Source organism: Polistes canadensis, unplaced genomic scaffold, assembly GCF_001313835.1.
Source record: "Polistes canadensis isolate GaletaPanama2010 unplaced genomic scaffold, ASM131383v1 scaffold_3, whole genome shotgun sequence".
NCBI classification, from domain to species: Eukaryota; Metazoa; Arthropoda; class Insecta; order Hymenoptera; family Vespidae; genus Polistes; species Polistes canadensis.
In genome coordinates this window covers 714,025-732,841 of record NW_014569550.1, presented here as the reverse complement: position 1 = coordinate 732,841, position 18,817 = coordinate 714,025, and the positions used below count along the sequence as shown (strand labels likewise).

Sequence of the window (18,817 nt, the reverse complement as noted above, 5' to 3'; positions counted from 1 at the left end):
TTCTCGCTCTCTCTTTCTTTAGGTGACCGCGAGCGCGGGGAACGAGAGACGGAAGAGCGTTCGTACGTACTTTGTTAGTTGGGAAGAATCTGAAGGGGAACTTCCTCGAGGCTGCGTGTTGCTCCGCCATTGCACGGTAGAGAGCGAAATTATCGCTAAAGAAATACCGCCAATTTTCTTTATCCTTCGCGTGCTTTCGTTGTCTTTCTCTTTTTTCTCTCAGCTCTCCCACTTTCGCCCTTCCTTCCTTCCTTCCTTCCTTCCTTCTCCGTCCGTCCGAGTTTAGATAATGTTCCGTGTACGCGCGTAACGTTTTACTTTCGTATCCACGGTCTTGCCCGACAAATCTACGAACGAATCTACGGAGGAAGGAAGGAAGGAACGAGGGAGCGAGAGCACGTTCGATCGTCCGTTCCCGGCCCCGCTCGTTCCTCCTCCTCGTTTCGCCTAGCCTTGCCTTGCCTTGCCTTGCCTCGTCGTCTCCTAATCCGCGCGTGCTTCGCGCGTACGTGGACGTTGTCCGCTTATGCGACAGCGACAACGACAACATCAACGGCGATGACGACTATGACGTTTACGTTAATGACTACGCTGATGAAAATAATGTAGACCGTAGTCGTTGCTAGTGCATTATACGAGTCGTATTACTTTTTTCTTTGTGCTCCCTGTGTAACGGAAAGTAAAAGAGAGAAAGAAAAAGAATAAGAGAGGGAGATAGAGATAGATAGATAGAGAGAGAAAGAGAGAGAGAGAGAAAGAGAGAGAGAGAGAGAGAGAGAGAGAGAGAGAGAGAGAGAAGGAAGAAAGACGCGAATCTTGCGCGTCATTATGCAATAGAGAGAAGACGGTGGCGCGAGTGTATACGGAAAAGGATTTTTTCTTTTTATTTTTCTACTTCTTGTCGTTTCTTTTATTGGGAGTGATAGAGAAAGAAACGTAGCGGTCGGTGGAGGACGCGCGGCATGTCTCTTTGTGTATTCCTCTTAAACCGTGACGAGAACGTTTATTCGGTTTCATTGTTCAAACAGAGAGATCACGTGGAAATGCGTCGGAACGCTCAACGTGACGCCGACTCGCTCCTTCGATGTCGATAATGATGTCGTTGTTGTTGTAATGTATCATCGTGAAATAGGAGAAACAGTACTGGTGGTGATTGTGACGACGGCAGCAACGGTGGTGGTGGTGGTGGTGTTGTTGTTAGCAGTGGTGGTGGTGGTGGTGGCGGCGGCGGCAGCGGCGGTGACTACGATTACAATTGCGGTTGTAGCAGCAATAGTGGCAGTGCTGCTGCTAGCAGCAGCAGCAGTATTGGCGGAGGTGGTGGCGGCGGCGACGACGCCGACGCCGACGCCGGCTACGATCACGATTTACGAGCAATCACTAATTCTGACGACCACAAGAATATCCTCATTAGCCTTTTCTTAATATCCTCGTCTAGCATTGTTATTTTTTTTTCACGACAGCTCGAAGATATTATCATACTCGAAGGGTATTAATGAAACTTTTCTCTACCCAGCTCTTTAAACTGCTCTTCGCGCGCATCCTTTTCTTTCCTATCGTAATATTATTTTTTTCAATTAAAGTTGGCTGGCAATTGACTATCCTCTTATCGTACGACACACGCTTTTTTGCTTTAGAATATTGCAAACGAAGAACATTTAGAGCAAGGCGAGAAACGCTCCACTGCGCAATACTCTCCCACCGTCTTTTTATTTTCGATTTTGGGAGAGAGATTTGAACACAAGAGGGGAGCCCTACGAGTAGACTTGTTCGTCTACTACTTTGAAAGGCTACTTTTTTTTACAAAACCACATTTTGTCCTCTTCTGTTCCTTGTAACTTTCTCATGTTGGAATTGCCGTGTCATCTTCTCGCTGTCTGAAGAAAGATACGACGTTGATCGTGGAAAATGGAATAATACAAGGCGAGTTTATTTTTCATTTTATAGAATAAAATGCGTTTATCTTTGAACAGAACTTTTACTTTTGATGATTAAACATCGCTATCGGGTCTTCATCAATCTTCTCTTATCTTACCAAGTATATATTTTATATTTGGTACGATCTTTTGACTTTAGAAATTAAATGAAAAATAGTTTATATATTTGTACAAATATCAATAGTTTGATATCGGCCAAAAATCAATCTTGTAGAGTTCTTTATTGATATATGCATTGTCCAATGAATTGCGAATATAGCTTATAAATGACCCAAAAAGAATATGATACAATTAAATTTGTACGTTGTAATTCTTAGATTCGATAAAAAGCTAAATTTGTATTTTTTCTTTTTGCAGGACTTGTAACATACTTTCTATGAATACTTAACACAAAGATGACACACTTAAGTAATTGGAATAACAAGAAATACAAGGGTATATGGTCTATGACTAAAGACACTAAAACATTAAAGAATTATTAATCGAAGAAAGTTAATGTTTTAAAGAGAAAGAAAAAACAGAGGAGATCCTGGGAAATTTGTAACAAAAGATAGAGCCAAAGATTAAAACTATAATGATTAATGAATGGGAGTAGGTGAAGTAGATAAAAAGAGCAAGCATTGGCGCACGTGGGAGCCTCTGGATGTCGAGGCTGCAGTGTTGGCAGTGTTGGTGGCAGTAATGGCCCCTGCTCTGACAGAAGACGGTCCTCAAAAGCCTGAAAATTTGCTCCCATCTCTACCAGCTGTGGGGTTTTTATCCCCTGAGCAGGCTACGCAGGTCTGTCGCGATCGAGAAATTTTGGCAAAGTTCGTTGTATCCGCGAACGTTCAGCCATCAAAAATCGACGAGCAGTACCTGCATGGTGTATCTAAAGATCTTATTCGTTATGTTATTAATTCAAATTACGCCAATAGTCTTGACAATTTATCTACTTACTCACACAGCTCTGACTTGATCTTAAGGGAGATTTTTACAGAGCAGGACTGTAAACGGCCGGTGACGCCGGACAGTCCCAAAAGAAAGGAGACTGATACTATAATGAACGACCCATCTATGGGTGATCAGGCGGACAACATGGGCTTCTTGAAAACGAACGACGATTTATCTTTGGTGGAATCTGCTACTGTTGAAGGAGATAATAAAAATTTGGACGTTGATCAAATAATGGCTTTTGGTACAGAGATTAATACGGACAACGAGCAGTGCAATATAAGTACTGTTGGTGATATTGGACAAAATGTTGAAGAAATTCTTCAAGTTATTAAATCTATAGAATGCACTGAAAATGCTGAAAATACTGCTGGTAGTTCTGAACCTGTACAAGGTTCCATGGACAATGTGGACAGCGTAGAAATGTTTCCAATTCCTGAAGAAGGATTTTCATCGTTTGCAAGAGACTTGCTTACTGATGCTGATGTAATGAGCCTTTGTAATGAAAACATTAATATTCCAGAAACAGTAGACCAGCAAAAAACCAATAGTTTACGTTTACAACAAGAAACTGTTGCGCAGAAACAATTTGAAAATGAGAGGAAGTGCGCATTTTTACTTAGAAGACTGAGAAAGCTTCAAGCACGGCTTGTTGGCAGACATGTTGCTGAAGAGAATACAGGTGTGCTTGAACTTGCTCATCATGGTGTTAAAAAGTGTTTATTTCAAGAATTGGTCAATATTAGTTCCAAATCTAATGTCAGAAATTTTCCTGAAATTAGTGGTAGTTTGAATTTATTTTTACAAAAAGTTGAAAAGATGTGTGTTACTCAAAGTAATAATGCGCATCGTCAACGTTTTTGTTATCGTTATTTTGGTGGTGGATCACGTGATAATTTGGGCAGTACATCTGGTAGTAATGGTAACAGAATGCCAGTTTTTGGTATGCCTCAAGTTAAACTCAACAGTGAAGAAGTTGAAAGTGTGGTAGGACCTTTAGCAACACAGTTACATATTGTAGAATCTAATTTGGATTCGGATTGTACAGCATCTAGTAGTGGCGGAGAAAGCTGTGATGAAATGCAATCATTTAATAATCCGCATCAGCAGCAATTACCAATGTAAGTAATTTTATTTTCTTCACTTATACAAAGATAAATTAAAGATACTGCTAATCTTGTATAAGATCTCAACATTTCATCGAATATTCATTGTTCTGTTTTTAGAAATAATCTATGATTAACTCTTTTAAACAAAATGTGTTAATTATTATCATATATTATAATGAAAGAATTTATAAGATTACAAGGGCACAAGTGTCTAGAATATTAAATAAACGAATTAACATTTTACTGCTGAGACTAAAAACTATATCAAGATTATTCTATCCATTTATCCTGCAAATAAAATCTTATAATCGTTAGGATTGTGTTCTATTATGAAATATTTTATTTGTAGATCTAAAAGAGCAGCATGGAGATATTCTCAAGACCGTGCAGGTATAGCATCAAGGTGGATCTGGTTGCAAGCACAAATATCAGATTTAGAATATAAAATTAGACAACAAAATGATGCCCAACGTCAAGTTAGGGCATTAAAAGGCTTGGTTATGCTTGACAATGCTGAAACAGTAAATGGATATAGCGGTGTTTTGCCTGGTTCTACTGGTCGATATAATTTATCTGAAAATGAATTACCAGCTAGCAGAACTCGTCCATTTTTATGGAATTTTTATAGAAAACGAAAACTATTACAAGTTGAAAGGCTACACGAATTTTCTAAACGTGCGGCTAAAGCATCCACAGTAAGATGTAACTGTGATCATACACTGCCTGCGTGTGCTTTGTGCACAGGAAGGCTAGATCCAACTCAAACACAAGAATCAATCGAGCAGCTTTCTGTTCAAGAGAGGCTAGCACTTGTTGACCCTTGTTATCATCCAGTTCTATCCTTCCCAGATGGTAGGTGTGAATAAAATAACATTTTAATAATTTACTGATTTAAATAAGTAATTATGAATAACTGATTGTTTTATAAAATCTTTCCACTTAGAAAAAAAATTTTTGTTATGCTTTTAGAGTGTTATTCGTTTATATTACTATTCATTACTTATTTAGTTGTTTTGTGCAAGGAATGGATAGTAATCATTTTTTAATTTCTTTTTCAATAATTATTTTCTCCAAATTATAAATTTTAATTTCATCCAGAATTTTTTTTTGGCAGATATTGTTCAAGGAACTCATTTAGAAGCTATTATGAAATCAGCCGAGTGGCAACAAAAAATGCTAAGGGGAAGTACGCGTATTACTCGAATAAAAGATAAAGATAGTAATGAAAGGAGAAACAAAAAACTTCCTGGACATAGAGCAAAATATACTGCACGTTTAAAGCAGTCTTCTTCTAGCATCTTCACAGCACGTATGTTTCAAGATACTATTAAAATTTTAAAACTGATTATAACTATTTGATTTATAGCTTGTATATTAATTTGTTCATTGTTTTTTTATATATAGGAATTAAAAAAAAGATGTTGAAAGGAAAAAGGAATAGACTAGGCCACGAAAGAAACGCAAATGGTTTAAGCCGGAAAAGAGTACCAAAATTGCCAACCGAGGATTACGAAGAAGTTAATGCACTTTCTGGTTCCAGTAAACATTCATCTCCAGTGCCTTCTCCATTACAACAACATACCAATTCTACACTGGAAAAAAATTCAGTAAAAGAAAGAAATTCAACTTCTCATCACGGGTAAAATAAGATATAAAAAATATTTGATGTATTTGTTTTTTCTTACATGTTGTATCTGGTGTGCAAGTAATGCAATTAACATTAAATAAAACCTTTGCAGGCGTTTGAGACAAAACTCTTACGATATAGACAATATTGTCATCCCGTACAGCGTAGCAGCTTCAACGAGGCTTGAAAAATTGCAATACAAAGAAATTTTAACTCCAAAGTAAGTAGCAATTGAACAAAAATGTTTATATATTGGAATTATTAATTTTAATATTATTTTAAAGATGGCGATTGTGCGAGGATCGACCAAAAAGTGACGTAAAAAATGGTATTATGCATAGGCCTAGTCAAGACAGCGATGTAAGTATACTTTTGAACACTGAGTTTTTTCGATCTAAATATTATATTAAAATTTGTTAACGTTATTAATAGTTTGAAGATATGTCGGATGAGATAATTGCTTTGAGACATGAACGAAGTGAACGAGAAGAGAATAAACGTTTTATGACGTATCTCAATACACCACATCAAACACGTATTCGTCACAATCGTCGAGCAGACAGTAGGGCAGACAGTGGTGCAAACACACCAGGTATGTTTTCCCGTTTAAAAAATGGTAAATTAATTTAATAATTTAAATTGTCTTTATATTGAATTTGTTATTTTTAGATCCGATGTCTCCCCACGCCAGTGACTTTGGTGGAGATGTTACGTCTCCGATCATATCTCCACCTGCAACTCCTTTACAAGTACAGGAGACAGAACATCAACAACAAAATTTGGATACACACCGACGTCGTGCCATATCCGTTTTAAGGATAGGAAAGGACGACGTTGGAACTTCTTATAACGAAGATGAGAACGAGGTAGGATAGAATGTTCTACTCTATTAAAAAATTCATTCAATATATAATTCATTATATTTACTAACATGAATGTTTCAATGTAGATTTTACCGTATGAACCACGCGTATTTCCACTGTCCGAGGAAATTTATGACAAAATGGTCGAAGTAATGCCAGACGGACATTGGCAAACTTCATCGGTATCTTTGTGCTCTCGAGACGAAGAAAAAGACGATGTATGTATATCGTTTAAAAATAATTTAACATGAGACACTAATTAAATTCTTTTTGATAAATTAATATTCGAGTATTCGTACTGTGATTATTAATATAACTTTGAGCCAAATTTCATGGCTCCTCGAGGCTACTTCTGGTAAGCAGTTCCAATTGATGCTTTCTAATATTTAACATATTTTCTTTTAATACATATTAATAGATATAGTAATTTATAAAAAAAATAGCGTTTAAATAATATGTCATTATATTTGTCAATATCGTTAGAATTATTTAGTTTGTCTTCATTTATATCTGAATTATTTTTTGCTGCTGCCATATCTATCTGTTAAAAAATATCATTTTTATTCTATCTGCCTCTCTATATTTTCTATACGCCAAGTTTAAATTTTAAAAACTATTTAGGTAGATTTTTCTACATTTTATTTCTAGGATGGGGAATTGGAATCTCCTGAATCTGATTCAACAGAATCTGCTTGTTGTGACATAGAAGGAGAGGATCCTAATGATCCTGAATGGACGGTAGCTGACAATAGGGATACTGAAAAGGAAAGAATACGTCCGACTGCTAAAAGATAGGATAAAGGTTATAAACAATACAGTACATCATCTACATCGTGTCGTTATTATATGCAGAAGCTACCTGTCAATTGTTATATATACCTGCCGGTCATGTAATATGCACCTTAAGTTAATGGTATTACGAATCTGTAAAGTGTATTATAAATATAAATTTTATAACTTCATTTTGCTTAAATCAATGGAAAAACCTTAATTGTTTATTTTTGTTTTCAAATATAACTATTTTGTCTAGTGTTAGAATTGTGCGAATGTAATTGCTTTAGCAAAAAGGTATATACATATAAAAAAAAAAAAGTATAGAGTATATACGCGTGTAATCTTCACTAGAATGTTATGTCTCATTTAGACTTTTTAAAGTTAGAAGAATCTCACAAGATGAATCAGTTTTCACACTGACGGACGTGTATTTATATCATATGAAATTTATAACAAAGTTAATTAAAGACGATTGAAATATTTCTGTTAATGCGTGGACAATATTTTCTTCTTTTTATTTTATTTTTTTTAATTCGACTGAAACGAGAAAAGTTGCTTGAAAGATAGCCAGAATTATATTTGTTAAGAATACGAATCTACTTGATCACTGTGCCTCCTTTCTTTATTATCTTTAACATACTACTCTGTATTCATTGTCATTATTTGTAATTATAATTTTTGCGAATGATTTTTTAGACTGTATGTTACAGCCCATGGCAGTTTTTTTCAAAGGGCTCAGCTCATACTTTTGTAAAAATGAATTTTTAATTTGTAGTACTGTGGGTAAAAACTTAAAATCAATTAAATTATTCTCATATTTTTCTTTTTCTTTTTTTTTCTTCAAAGAACTACATCGTTGATATAATTAAAGGGTAGTTTTGCGAGATATAGTTTTTACTTAATCTACACATTGGGGCATATCACTACATTTGCTATAATTCGCTAAGTATTATAATAATATATAGATATAAGTTATATCTGACATGTAAAATCGATGTTTAATCTTATTTATGCCATATGAAAATAATTCTTTCTAAGTACCCATATATGATCGATCATTGTGAAATAACACAATGAACGCAACACATATTTTTTTTGGTCATATAAATTCACTATCAAAGTATATATATATATATATATTGTTAGCAAATGATGAATATTTATCAATTTTCTTATTCGTTTCTTAAAATAATTAAATGCGATTCGCGGTAGTTTTTGCAAATTTACCCTTCAATTAATAATTATTGTTTATATTAATGAACGCGCGCGCGTGCAAGTAGAGCTTTGATAAAAAGCAAAATATGATCATAAAAAAACTTTTTTATTTTGTTAACATATAATATTATATTACTTTCCGAAAAAAATTGAAAAAAAAAAAAAAAAAAAAAAAACAAAAAAAACTATCCATCTTATAATCAAAAAAAAAAAAAAATAATCAGCGTACTGACCATTATTCTTAAATTCTGTGTACAATTTACGAGGCATTAAGTAATAAATAATTATTATAGATTTGTCACTGTGATTTTGCTTCTTTTTAATCAATCTGTGATACTACTTAATAAATTCTTTATTTTAGTGGCGATTATCAAAAAAATATGCATTTAAATTTGTAAACTATGTTGAAAAATAAAGTTAGGTAACAACAAATGTTCTCACTTTTATATGTGCCTGATGTTTACTATATATTTTTTTATATATCCGAATTATAAAATGTTATTAATAGATAATTAATTTATTCTACCAAATACATTTCTGTTAATCTTATTGCATACACAATCCAAAAGGAAATGCACGTTGATATTTATAAAAGTTGTGCGACATAAGTTACATAATAAGATTTAATTACATACCAAGATTGTCTGCTATCCGTTTCTACCCCATTATATTTAGGAATGTTTTCGTATTATATAAGTATTTTCTTTCAATCACTTGGAGTTTTTCGTAGCTTATTACAACACGGATCACGTAAATTTTCATCTATTATTTTAATATTAAGTTTTTCTATTTCAATTTTACGAGCCAATGATTTATCCGATGGCTCATCTTTTTTAAAAAAAGCACGCATACGAAGAGACTTATGTCGTTTGATGGTTTCTGGGTTGATATGTAAATCATGATCGTCTAAATTTGTAACAGTTACATCTCCTTCTTTCTGATGCATTTCACATGTGCAGTCACGTTTTTTTATATAAATAAAATGTAAATCCATGACGTTTGTACCAGTAAAACCAGTTTTAACTATATTTTCACCTTTCTTATATCGAGAAAAAAAATTGTATGAATTATTCTCTGCTAAAGCATTTTCAGGTATAATACGTTCTACTTCCATAATCATTAATTCTGTCTTATATTTCTTTTCGTATTCATTTATATCAAGCGATTCAATGTCATCTATCTCCTTTGCTATTTTATTTGATTCTTGATCTGTTAATTTAATTGATTTTGATGTCAGATAATCACTGAACATATATCTTTTGCATGGATCTTGATGCACTACTTCATTCCCAGTGTTATCCTCTTTCTTTGATTGAAATGCAGTTATTTCTTGGACTCTTAATGATTTTAAAATCTCAAGTAACTGGTATACCACTGGTGCAAAAGCAGGATAACCGAACGCACCTGCTGCATCTGTTGGCCCATCTTGGCCGTCTGTACCACCACTAAATATTATTACATCGTAAGCTGCAAGTAGTGGATTACTTTTGACCTTTGCTAACCAATCTAAAGAGAAATATAACGCCAATTCTTGATTTCTTCCACCTTTCCCTGTACCAGTAACTTTAACTGTTGGTTCACCAGCAGCTATTAAAACCACACCGCCTCCATTAACATTTTCGATCATAGAATAAATTTCTTTTACTTTCTCAGCTGTTAGAGAAATAATGTCTGATTTATTAACATTGGTAAGAAAATCTTCCATACTTAATGTCTTATTCAGCGTAAGACATATCAGATTAGCCAGATTCACGTATGCTAAGCTAACATCATGAACGTGTCCTTTAATATTGTTTTGTAATATTATTGGTACAAGTTTTCTACGTAAAGCTTCTACTCTTGCTCCTTCTACAGCAGTCATATTATTAGCTAAAATGATGTTATTAACATGCTTGAATTTCTTTTCCGAATTTAATAAAGGTGCATCATTAAAAGTTTCAGTAGACGTAATAAGGTATTTTAAATCGCTTTCCACACTTTTAAATAAACCATATTTTCTTAAAACAGCGATAACTTCTTCTGGCAATTTTGGATTATAAACAGTAGGGCCACTAGCAATTAAATCAATGGGATCATCTATAATGTCAGATATAATGAGAGAAATAATTGAAGCTGGGTAAGCCATTCTAGCAAGGCCACCGCCTTTAACCATAGATAACTTTCGTCTTAATATATTAACTTCAGTTATATCGGCACCAGCATTTTGCAATTCTTTACATAAACGCATCTTATCTTCGGAATCTATTGTAGGTCTAGGCATATAAAGTAATGCAGATCCTCCACCTGATACCAATACAATTAGAGTATCTGTCTCGGTTAATGATTCGACTAGATCTATAATATCATGTGTCGTGTTTAAAGATCTATCATCTGGTTGATTATTTACAGCACCTTCTCTAAATTCAAGCACAGTTGTTTTCTGATTAGGAAAACTAGATGTTTTATCGAACGTCCATATTAAATCTTTAGAGATTTCAGGCACGCTAACTATACCCTTGATCAAATGATTACCAAGTATTTTTTCCAATTCTATAGCCATGTTCATAACGGCTTTGCCGAAACCTACTAAATAAATTTTTTTCCCTATTGAAAATCTTTTATTTTCGATAAACAAAGCTCCATCTTTTAATTTCACCTTGTCTTTTATTATTTGCTTAGGAGAAACAGCTTCAATAGCGGAAAGAAAGATTCCTTTCAAATTGGATCTTACTTCATTTAATAATATTTTGGTGGCCATGTTAAAAGAAATTGATTTCTTTTCCAAATCTTGAATAAGTCAAAAATTAAAGCTCAAAACAAAACAAAAATAACAAGTAGGAAAAAAACACAAACCTTAAATTAATCTGTAAAGCTTTTAAATATCATGAGTGTGTGTTGTGTTAACCGTATTTGTTGATCTTCCTTATGTTGCAACAACTTATTGAAAAAGGTACACTTTTCTAATCACTCTTTTTTAATGACGTTTTACACTATTACATCAAATTAATTATTAGTTTTAGATATGAACATACTTATTATAAATTTAAACTAATATTTTATATGCTTAAACGTTGGAACGTTTCACATTTAATCAAAAATTTAGGTTAACGTTTGTACTTGAATACGTCACGCACACATTGTGTTACGTCCTAGAGATTTATTACTTTTAATTTATTGTTAGATACAAAAATAAAAAATGTTACTTTATATCAACACATTGATAAATTGCGTTCTATTATAATCGCGATCAGATTGCGTACTAATTTAGAAGTTGGGATGAAAATTAAATATTAAAAAAAATATACTATAGATGGGCTTTTCCGTTTTAACACATTTCTCAAATAATATCATGTTTTCCCTTGGATCACAGAAAAATTACGGACGCATTTAATCGGCTCGATAAAATTCACCTTCCCAATTTATTTTATTTCAATACAACCGTAAGAACGCTGGCAAGGAACTTTAACAGCAGAAAAAATGAATATAAAATGAACGTTTTTGTATTTTCAATTATTAATAACTAATTAAATAATTAATTAATAAAGTGTGCAATTATAGATTTTAAATGTGCAATTAATGTGCAGTTAAGAATACTTATTCATTTTTTTCTGCTGTTGAGGTTCTATATCAACTTTTTTGTGCTGTAAAAATCCAGTTATTCGGATCCCGGTCGGTAAAGTAGTAAGGATAAAAGTTACTGTTCTTTTATAACAAGAAATTAAATTGCTTTTTTGTTTTATATATTTACATTTGCGATATTTATATATTTAAATATTAGATTTTCTTTTTTCGTATTATCTAGTTGATTAAAATTAAAAAAAAAATGCATGACACATATTACACCCAGCGTATTATTTTCTAACATTGTTGACTTATTCAAAATTACAAAAGGATATTGTGAGAAAAATGCTTATCGTAAAATGACAATGTACACATGTATACATAAAAATACAAAATACAATATTACAGACAAATTACAGAGAAATGTGCACTTTATATTGAATCTTATAATTTGAATATTATTTGTGTATTTTACTAATAAATACTATTTTTCATCAATTTATCTCTTCAGGAATCCACTACTGCGATAGATTTAAGACTATATTTACATTAAGCGATTGTGGAGTATTTTGAGATATGTAACAGCATTACTTAACAATACAGCTCTCTGAAGGGCATACTATTTAAGTATAATAATAAAAAGTAAAATAATGGATACCTAAAAAACTATAAATATTTTGTCTTTGTATCTATCAAGTATAAAAAAACCAAATATATGTATGTGCTATATATATATATGTGTAATTTTGCTACAGCAATAAAAATAAGCTAAGCAATTAAGAAACGTAACAGATATCTCTACAACAAGAGAATATCAAAAATTCTTTTTACTTTGTAACTATGGCGGTGCAGAATGTGGAGGTTGGTGTCAGTAATTAGATGATCCGCTTCGTTTCTCATTGGCAAAATATGATACAAAAACTACATCCCCACCAACATTTATCAAACACTGACCCTAAAAATATATATAGTATATAAACTTTTAATCATTATGATTAATGATTATTATATTCATATTAATAATTTTTTATAGAAATTTATAGAGAAAAAGAATCATTTTATATATATCAATAAAATATATACCTGATTTTTATGAACATTATGGAGAAGAACGCACTGTGTCATAAAAAAAGCAACCATCGCATTTCCTCCTAATGCTGTTATATGTGCACGTACAATAGCTAATATTTCCATTACAAAGCTATGCGTAAATCCACTTAATCCACCATTCTGTAAAAAACAATATATATTTATACAATTTCTTTTTAATTTGTAATCTTTACATAATTGTTTGTTTATTATTTTCTTTATTTTTTTTTATAATATACCTCTCTTACAGATGTGCTTTCTCTGATAAAGAAAAAGTTTAGATTTCCTAAATATCTTTCAATTCTTCCACCTGGTAAATACGATAATGGTGTTATATCTACACCATATCTTTCCTTCAAAGGCACCTAAAACAAAATTATTGGAGACAAAAGATATGTAAAATATAGTTTACAAAATTAAATATCTTCAATATCAATAACAACTTAACAGTAATTTTTATTCGTTAAATATCAGTAAAAGCTCACATGTTTATGTCTATGCGTAGTATGTATCTTTGACCGTAATGGTGAACGTGGTCTTGACTTTCGCCCAGAAAAAACTGTTAATGTAGATGGATTTGTAGGTCGAATATTCGGCATATTGTCAGATACAGCAGTTGTTTCTATGTGATCTTCCTCGAGATTAAATATCATTTCGTGTTCGTCTATAAATTGAAGTTCTTCAATTGTATGTACAAACGATATGAAAATGAAAACTTTACCTGATTTTTTCACTTCATCTTTACTATGTTGATGAACGACCATTTTTCGTTTATATTTATTTGATTTTACAGGTTCACCTAATCCAAGTGCCATACCAACAACAGAAAGTTGTATTTCATCTTGTTCAGGAAGTGCAACTTTAAATTGCATATCACATAGCGCACAAGGAACCATTCTCCTTAATTTGAAGAAAATTGTCTATAATATATTATACACATTAATTACAAATAAAAAGAAGAAATGTATACTTTTAAATGCTATTTCAAAATAATCATTTAATATACCTGCAATAATCTAGCGAAATATTTTGGAGGCATTGATGTTGATAGACCTGCTGGAATTTTAGCTCTGGATACTTGTGTAAACATTTGTAAATTTCTAACTATTTCTAGATCTTCTAATCCAGGTATAGTTTGTGTATTTACAACATGAAAATCATCGGGTGGTTTGTCATCTATTAATAATGATATTCTATCAATATCCTCGAGATCATCTACTTCTAATATGCAAGCATCTCGAGAACCTAATGCAACATCAAGTTCAGGTAAATCTTCATCCGAGTCGTCTGTATCGGATGTAGTTACAGCACGCCCTGTTTCATTGTCCTATTCCAAAATTATATTTAATTAATATACAAATTTTATAAAATTAAATGAAAAAAAAGGATTCATTTGAACATACCCCTATTGGCTTTAATTGATAAAATTCGATATTCTTTTTAACGGTGTTTGAAAGAATTTGTTGAATTTCAACCAACTGCTCTTCGTTGTGCCAAGAATTATGAGCAGCAATTTGTGGAATAGAAGGATTAGGTAATGCTGTAAGAAAAACAGCGGTTCCAACTGCCATTCCAATAATGAATCTCTCTCCGATGGAAACTTGTAATTTTAAACCAAAGATAGCATTCATTCCTTTCATTTTTAACTTATTCAATAACAAACAATACAATTCATATTCCAAAAAAGGTAAGCAATCGGAAATTTCTTTGGCATTTAATTCGCCTCTTAAATCTTTCTTATTTTTACATACTGTTGCTTGAATGAAGCATCCTCTACCAGTCATAGGTATATTTTCAAGAAGTTCTATAGTAGTAAACATTACATCTGGAACTTTAGCTCTTTTACATATGGCACATTTAGACATATTTACTTTAAATTGTATATTACTTCCACTATATGGCAAATGACAAAGACTGCACCCGTGAGATTGGGCATATGATTCGTGATCATTACTTTCAGATGCACATTTATTTCTTCCACTGGGATTAGTCGTATGATTAGGTGGATCAATGTCACTTCTTTCTGTTTTATTGACAGATGATTTTTGGCTGGGCTTATCGCGTTCTGATTCTATAGATGCTGCTATTAATCCTTGTTGCAATCGAGTTACAAAAACATTATCCTGATCCGAATTTGAATTATGAAGATTTATAACAGCAGCTGTACCACTTGCATTTAAAACACAAACGTCATCGCTAAAAATATATTAATTTATGTTAATCATCTTGTCTATTATTTGTTTTTATTTAAAAATATATATTTATTTAAAAAATTTACCATATACTAGTTTCTTCTTTGTATCCTATGACGACGTTACAAGCTAATGCTCTTGCATGCGATCTAACTTCCATTCTAATTTCTGTCCACCATGCATCACGACTTTCCGGTTCTTCTAAATTACTTATTCTTTCCAATAATTTAACCGATCTTGAGCTTACCAGACCACCTACCTCAATATGATGTATATAATGTATAATTTAACATATTAATGATATTACACAAATATACTTTTTGTTTAACTTACATAAAAATGATGGACAAAGCTTACCTATATGTACAACAAAACCAGGAGGATATTGTTGCATTGTAATAAATGGATATTCCAACATTTCTAATGCATCTTGATTCATAGTTCTTACTACAGCTGCCGATTGTTTCATGAAGCCACCCATTGATCTATCGCTTCCAGCCAAAGAATTACCTGAAATATATGATTAAAATGATTTTTAAAAATACTTTAGTACTTCATATATTTTGTTCTATTATATATTACCTTTTGGTGTAATACTTAAATCGGAATCGCTGGATCTTCTATGCAAAGGAATGATATTATGTGTTTTTGTTGCAGGTGAATGTAAAGTTTTTGCAGTCGTTGATGAAGGAATAGAAGGAAGTGGATAACTTGGACTAAATGATGCTTCCTCTTGATGTCTAAAAATACGAATATTACAAATTTATATTTTTCGAAATCATTTATATTTATCATAACTTAAATCGACAAATAAAAATATGTATACTCTTCAAGTGGTGCATTATCCGAAGGCGAGTTAAAAACATCGTGTACTTTTACAAGAGTTACCGCAGTTCCTATACCTCGTGCAACAATGCCCGACTCTCCTTCTAGGTCAAAATTCTGCAAATATCTAATTATAAATGAGAAGCAATTAAGAATTAAAATAGTTTTTCATTATTTGTTCTTTACGATTTGCAGACAATTTGTATATTATGTGCATATTTACCCAATAACTGCATTTCCACCCAAATCTAATGCTTTTAGACCTATCTTTCTTTGTACTTCTCCACTTAATTTAAAAAACAATGTTTGACGTGCTTCATTTGATGCTCTAGGTGTTCTTATTTTATCGATCCATTTGTATTCTGGATCATCGCTCACTATTAATTCTTCAACAAAACCATGTATCACTTGGGCATGATATCCATATGGTATATTTGGTGCTAAAAATATTTCAGGATTATTTTACTATTTGCAAGATATTTAATAATTATAGTTCATATAATATATCTAAATTATTATATATAATTTTTAATAATAAATTTAAAAAAACAATACTATATATATAATTATTGCTCCTATGATTTGCTTAAATAAACAACAAGAAATATTTACTTAATATTATCAAAAAGATATTTTCTAATCGATAGTATTATTCTAATTAACAAAATAAAATAAAATTCACACACTGTTCTAGGATATATCTCCTGTAATATATTAATTGATTGATAACAACACTTATCATCAACTATATTTGTTTTTTCTTGGAGATTTAAGACAATTTATATATAACAATATTGTTTCTTTGCTAAAATGGTTGCCAACACTGATGTTCTATCATAATGGATATCATTTGTTGATCCAATTAAGAGAATTGTTGAGAATATTCCCCCTACAAAACAAAAATTTATTTGTAAAAAATATATAAATATAAAAGAAACAAAAGAAGGTAAATGTACACGCATAGAAAAATTATTTTTAGGAGGTGTACAACATACTTCAAAAGATATTTTTTTATTAAATCATTCTCTTAATGTTTAATGGAAAGGATTGATTTTTATCTAAAAGAAAGCAAATCATAGTGCAACATAGTAATGTACAAATGAAAATCATTATTAAGAATAACCTAAACCTCCTTTACTGTCAGTTAATGTAACTTGAATAATTGAAATGCTTACAATAGAAAAATTGTACACCGCACGATGACTGCCTAAACTTATTAAAATCTAAGAATAATTCCACTTTAACAATAATGTTTACTTCACCACGAATACCATGCATTGTATCATAAACTGGTAACCATCCTGTCATAACAGAGCCTATAATAATGTAGAATGTAAATACAAATAATTAAATTCAAAGCAAATATATTCTTATATTTCAATTTTTTTATTCATTTTTTGTCGATTACTACCTTGAGAACCAGCACTGCAGCTCAAAGATGCTTCCAAAGTCCAAACATTTTTAATTAAAGGTGTTATACCCGGCAATAATAATGGATTTAAATTAATATAAACTTTGCCAATTGCATCATTAGCAGAGTAAGTATCATGATCCATTAATCTAATTTGTAAAGGTTCATCTTGTAATTCAGCATCGTCCACTTCAAATTTATACCATTCGGAATTCCATTGAGGGTTTAAAGATTTTCTACATACATCTGTCTTATATGTTACATTTCCAAATTTTAGTTCAACATATGCATCCGTTGTATCACCTGAACGATCCATTACAGGTAAGTTACGACCCGCCAATACCTTGACTTTAATCTTTCCAGGCATGGTGTAGGTTAATAAGTGCAACGATTATAAAACATTATTGTATCGTTTGAATAAATTAAATATCCATCTATTTATGACTAAGTATTTACATTTTGCAGTTTCATGGCAAGTTCGTTGTTTGGGTCGTGGATTAACTTGTACTTTCGTTACTGATATTTATAGTTAAAAGAACTTATCACTACTTATTTATTATCGTAATCAGAATCTTCTTGATCTACCCATTTAGTTAATCAATTAATTATTTAATAATATTACTCACTATTTAATACACATTTTTAATAAAACCATTAATTAACCTCAAAATCTTCAATGGTACATGTTTCATGCTTATCTAATAAGGATTATTATTATTATTAATGGATTTTCCATTGATGATCTATACATTGATTATGCAAGCATAATTTTGTACTTGTGAATCTTCATTATTGATTCACAATCATGTGATATTAGCGCGATAAAGATAAGTAAATATCTATAATAAAGACCACCCAAATACTGCTCAGTACCAGAATCTGTAAGAACAAAAGTAGTAAGTGAATACTGTTGCAAGAAAAATCAAATCGATTTTAATCTTGCGATATATTATATTTTCTCAGGTTGGTACTGACTACATAACTAGTGTGAGAACGAAACTCTATACAAGGAGGACGATCGAGATACGTGTTTTCGTCGAATTTGTGTTGTTGAAAATAAGTAAATACCGAGTACGATAATTCTCCACGAGGGCGGCGGTAGTGTTCAGGAGTTCAGATTTAAGTACGTGTGATTTTATAAATAAACAAGTGAAACAAATAGTTCTCTTTGATGTTTTTTATTTTTTTATCTGATTCGTCGAATCGGCGCGCTCTCTAGTGGCAATAGAAATCATCGTCTCATAGTGTGTATACGTAGACACATTTATAACACTGCGATTGTCCTCCTTGTATATAGGTTTC

The 18,817-nt window shown here is 31.8% G+C and overlaps 3 protein-coding genes across 4 annotated transcripts; 1 reads left to right on the top strand and 2 right to left on the bottom strand.

Annotated features, from left to right (window-relative positions):
- The first annotated feature begins 2,298 nt into the window (after window positions 1-2,298).
- LOC106786243 lies at window positions 2,299-8,388 on the top strand. 2 transcript variants are annotated; one of them, XR_001381633.1, is made up of 10 exons: window positions 2,299-3,991; window positions 4,329-4,831; window positions 5,094-5,288; window positions 5,384-5,618; window positions 5,719-5,826; window positions 5,891-5,966; window positions 6,039-6,198; window positions 6,276-6,472; window positions 6,556-6,824; window positions 7,118-8,388. XR_001381633.1 is itself a non-coding variant. In XM_014747408.1 (10 exons), the coding sequence occupies exons 1-10, from the start codon at window positions 2,523-2,525 to the stop codon at window positions 7,262-7,264; spliced, it is 3,222 nt and encodes a 1,073-aa protein (XP_014602894.1). In that variant the 5' UTR covers window positions 2,299-2,522; the 3' UTR covers window positions 7,265-8,388. The 2 variants fall into 2 exon arrangements, 1 of the variants encoding a protein (XP_014602894.1); XM_014747408.1 differs by having other exon boundaries at window positions 6,556-6,687.
- Window positions 8,389-8,899: 511 nt separating this feature from the next.
- Window positions 8,900-11,959, bottom strand: LOC106786237 (glycerate kinase-like). The gene is made up of 2 exons (XM_014747395.1): window positions 11,291-11,959; window positions 8,900-11,224 (listed from the first exon to the last, which is right to left on the bottom strand). The coding sequence occupies exon 2, from the start codon at window positions 11,193-11,195 to the stop codon at window positions 9,165-9,167; it is 2,031 nt and encodes a 676-aa protein (XP_014602881.1). The 5' UTR covers window positions 11,196-11,224; window positions 11,291-11,959; the 3' UTR covers window positions 8,900-9,164.
- A 313-nt stretch (window positions 11,960-12,272) lies between these two features.
- On the bottom strand, window positions 12,273-18,425 carry LOC106786226 (C2 domain-containing protein 5). Its single transcript, XM_014747383.1, has 14 exons — window positions 17,516-18,425; window positions 17,280-17,420; window positions 16,328-16,544; window positions 16,106-16,231; window positions 15,862-16,019; window positions 15,637-15,789; window positions 15,366-15,534; window positions 14,491-15,283; window positions 14,094-14,414; window positions 13,809-14,007; window positions 13,573-13,751; window positions 13,327-13,452; window positions 13,082-13,228; window positions 12,273-12,953 (listed from the first exon to the last, which is right to left on the bottom strand). Exons 1-14 carry the CDS (start codon window positions 17,880-17,882, stop codon window positions 12,867-12,869), a joined length of 3,183 nt encoding a protein of 1,060 aa, XP_014602869.1. The 5' UTR covers window positions 17,883-18,425; the 3' UTR covers window positions 12,273-12,866.
- Between the last annotated feature and the right edge of the window lie 392 nt (window positions 18,426-18,817).

Coding starts and splice junctions, on each gene's coding strand:
- LOC106786226 (XM_014747383.1), bottom strand. CDS start 17,882: ATGCCTGGAAAGATTAAAGTCAAGGTATTGGCGGGTCGTAACTTACCT. Junction 17,421..17,515: donor CTGCAGTGCTGGTTCTCAAG/GTAGTAATCGAC, acceptor ACATTATTATAG/GCTCTGTTATGACAGGATGG. Junction 15,790..15,861: donor TTTAAGTATTACACCAAAAG/GTAATATATAAT, acceptor CATATATTTCAG/GTAATTCTTTGGCTGGAAGC.
- LOC106786243 (XM_014747408.1), top strand. CDS start 2,523: ATGGGAGTAGGTGAAGTAGATAAAAAGAGCAAGCATTGGCGCACGTGG. Junction 5,967..6,038: donor GGCCTAGTCAAGACAGCGAT/GTAAGTATACTT, acceptor CGTTATTAATAG/TTTGAAGATATGTCGGATGA. Junction 6,473..6,555: donor ATAACGAAGATGAGAACGAG/GTAGGATAGAAT, acceptor GTTTCAATGTAG/ATTTTACCGTATGAACCACG.
- LOC106786237 (XM_014747395.1), bottom strand. CDS start 11,195: ATGGCCACCAAAATATTATTAAATGAAGTAAGATCCAATTTGAAAGGA.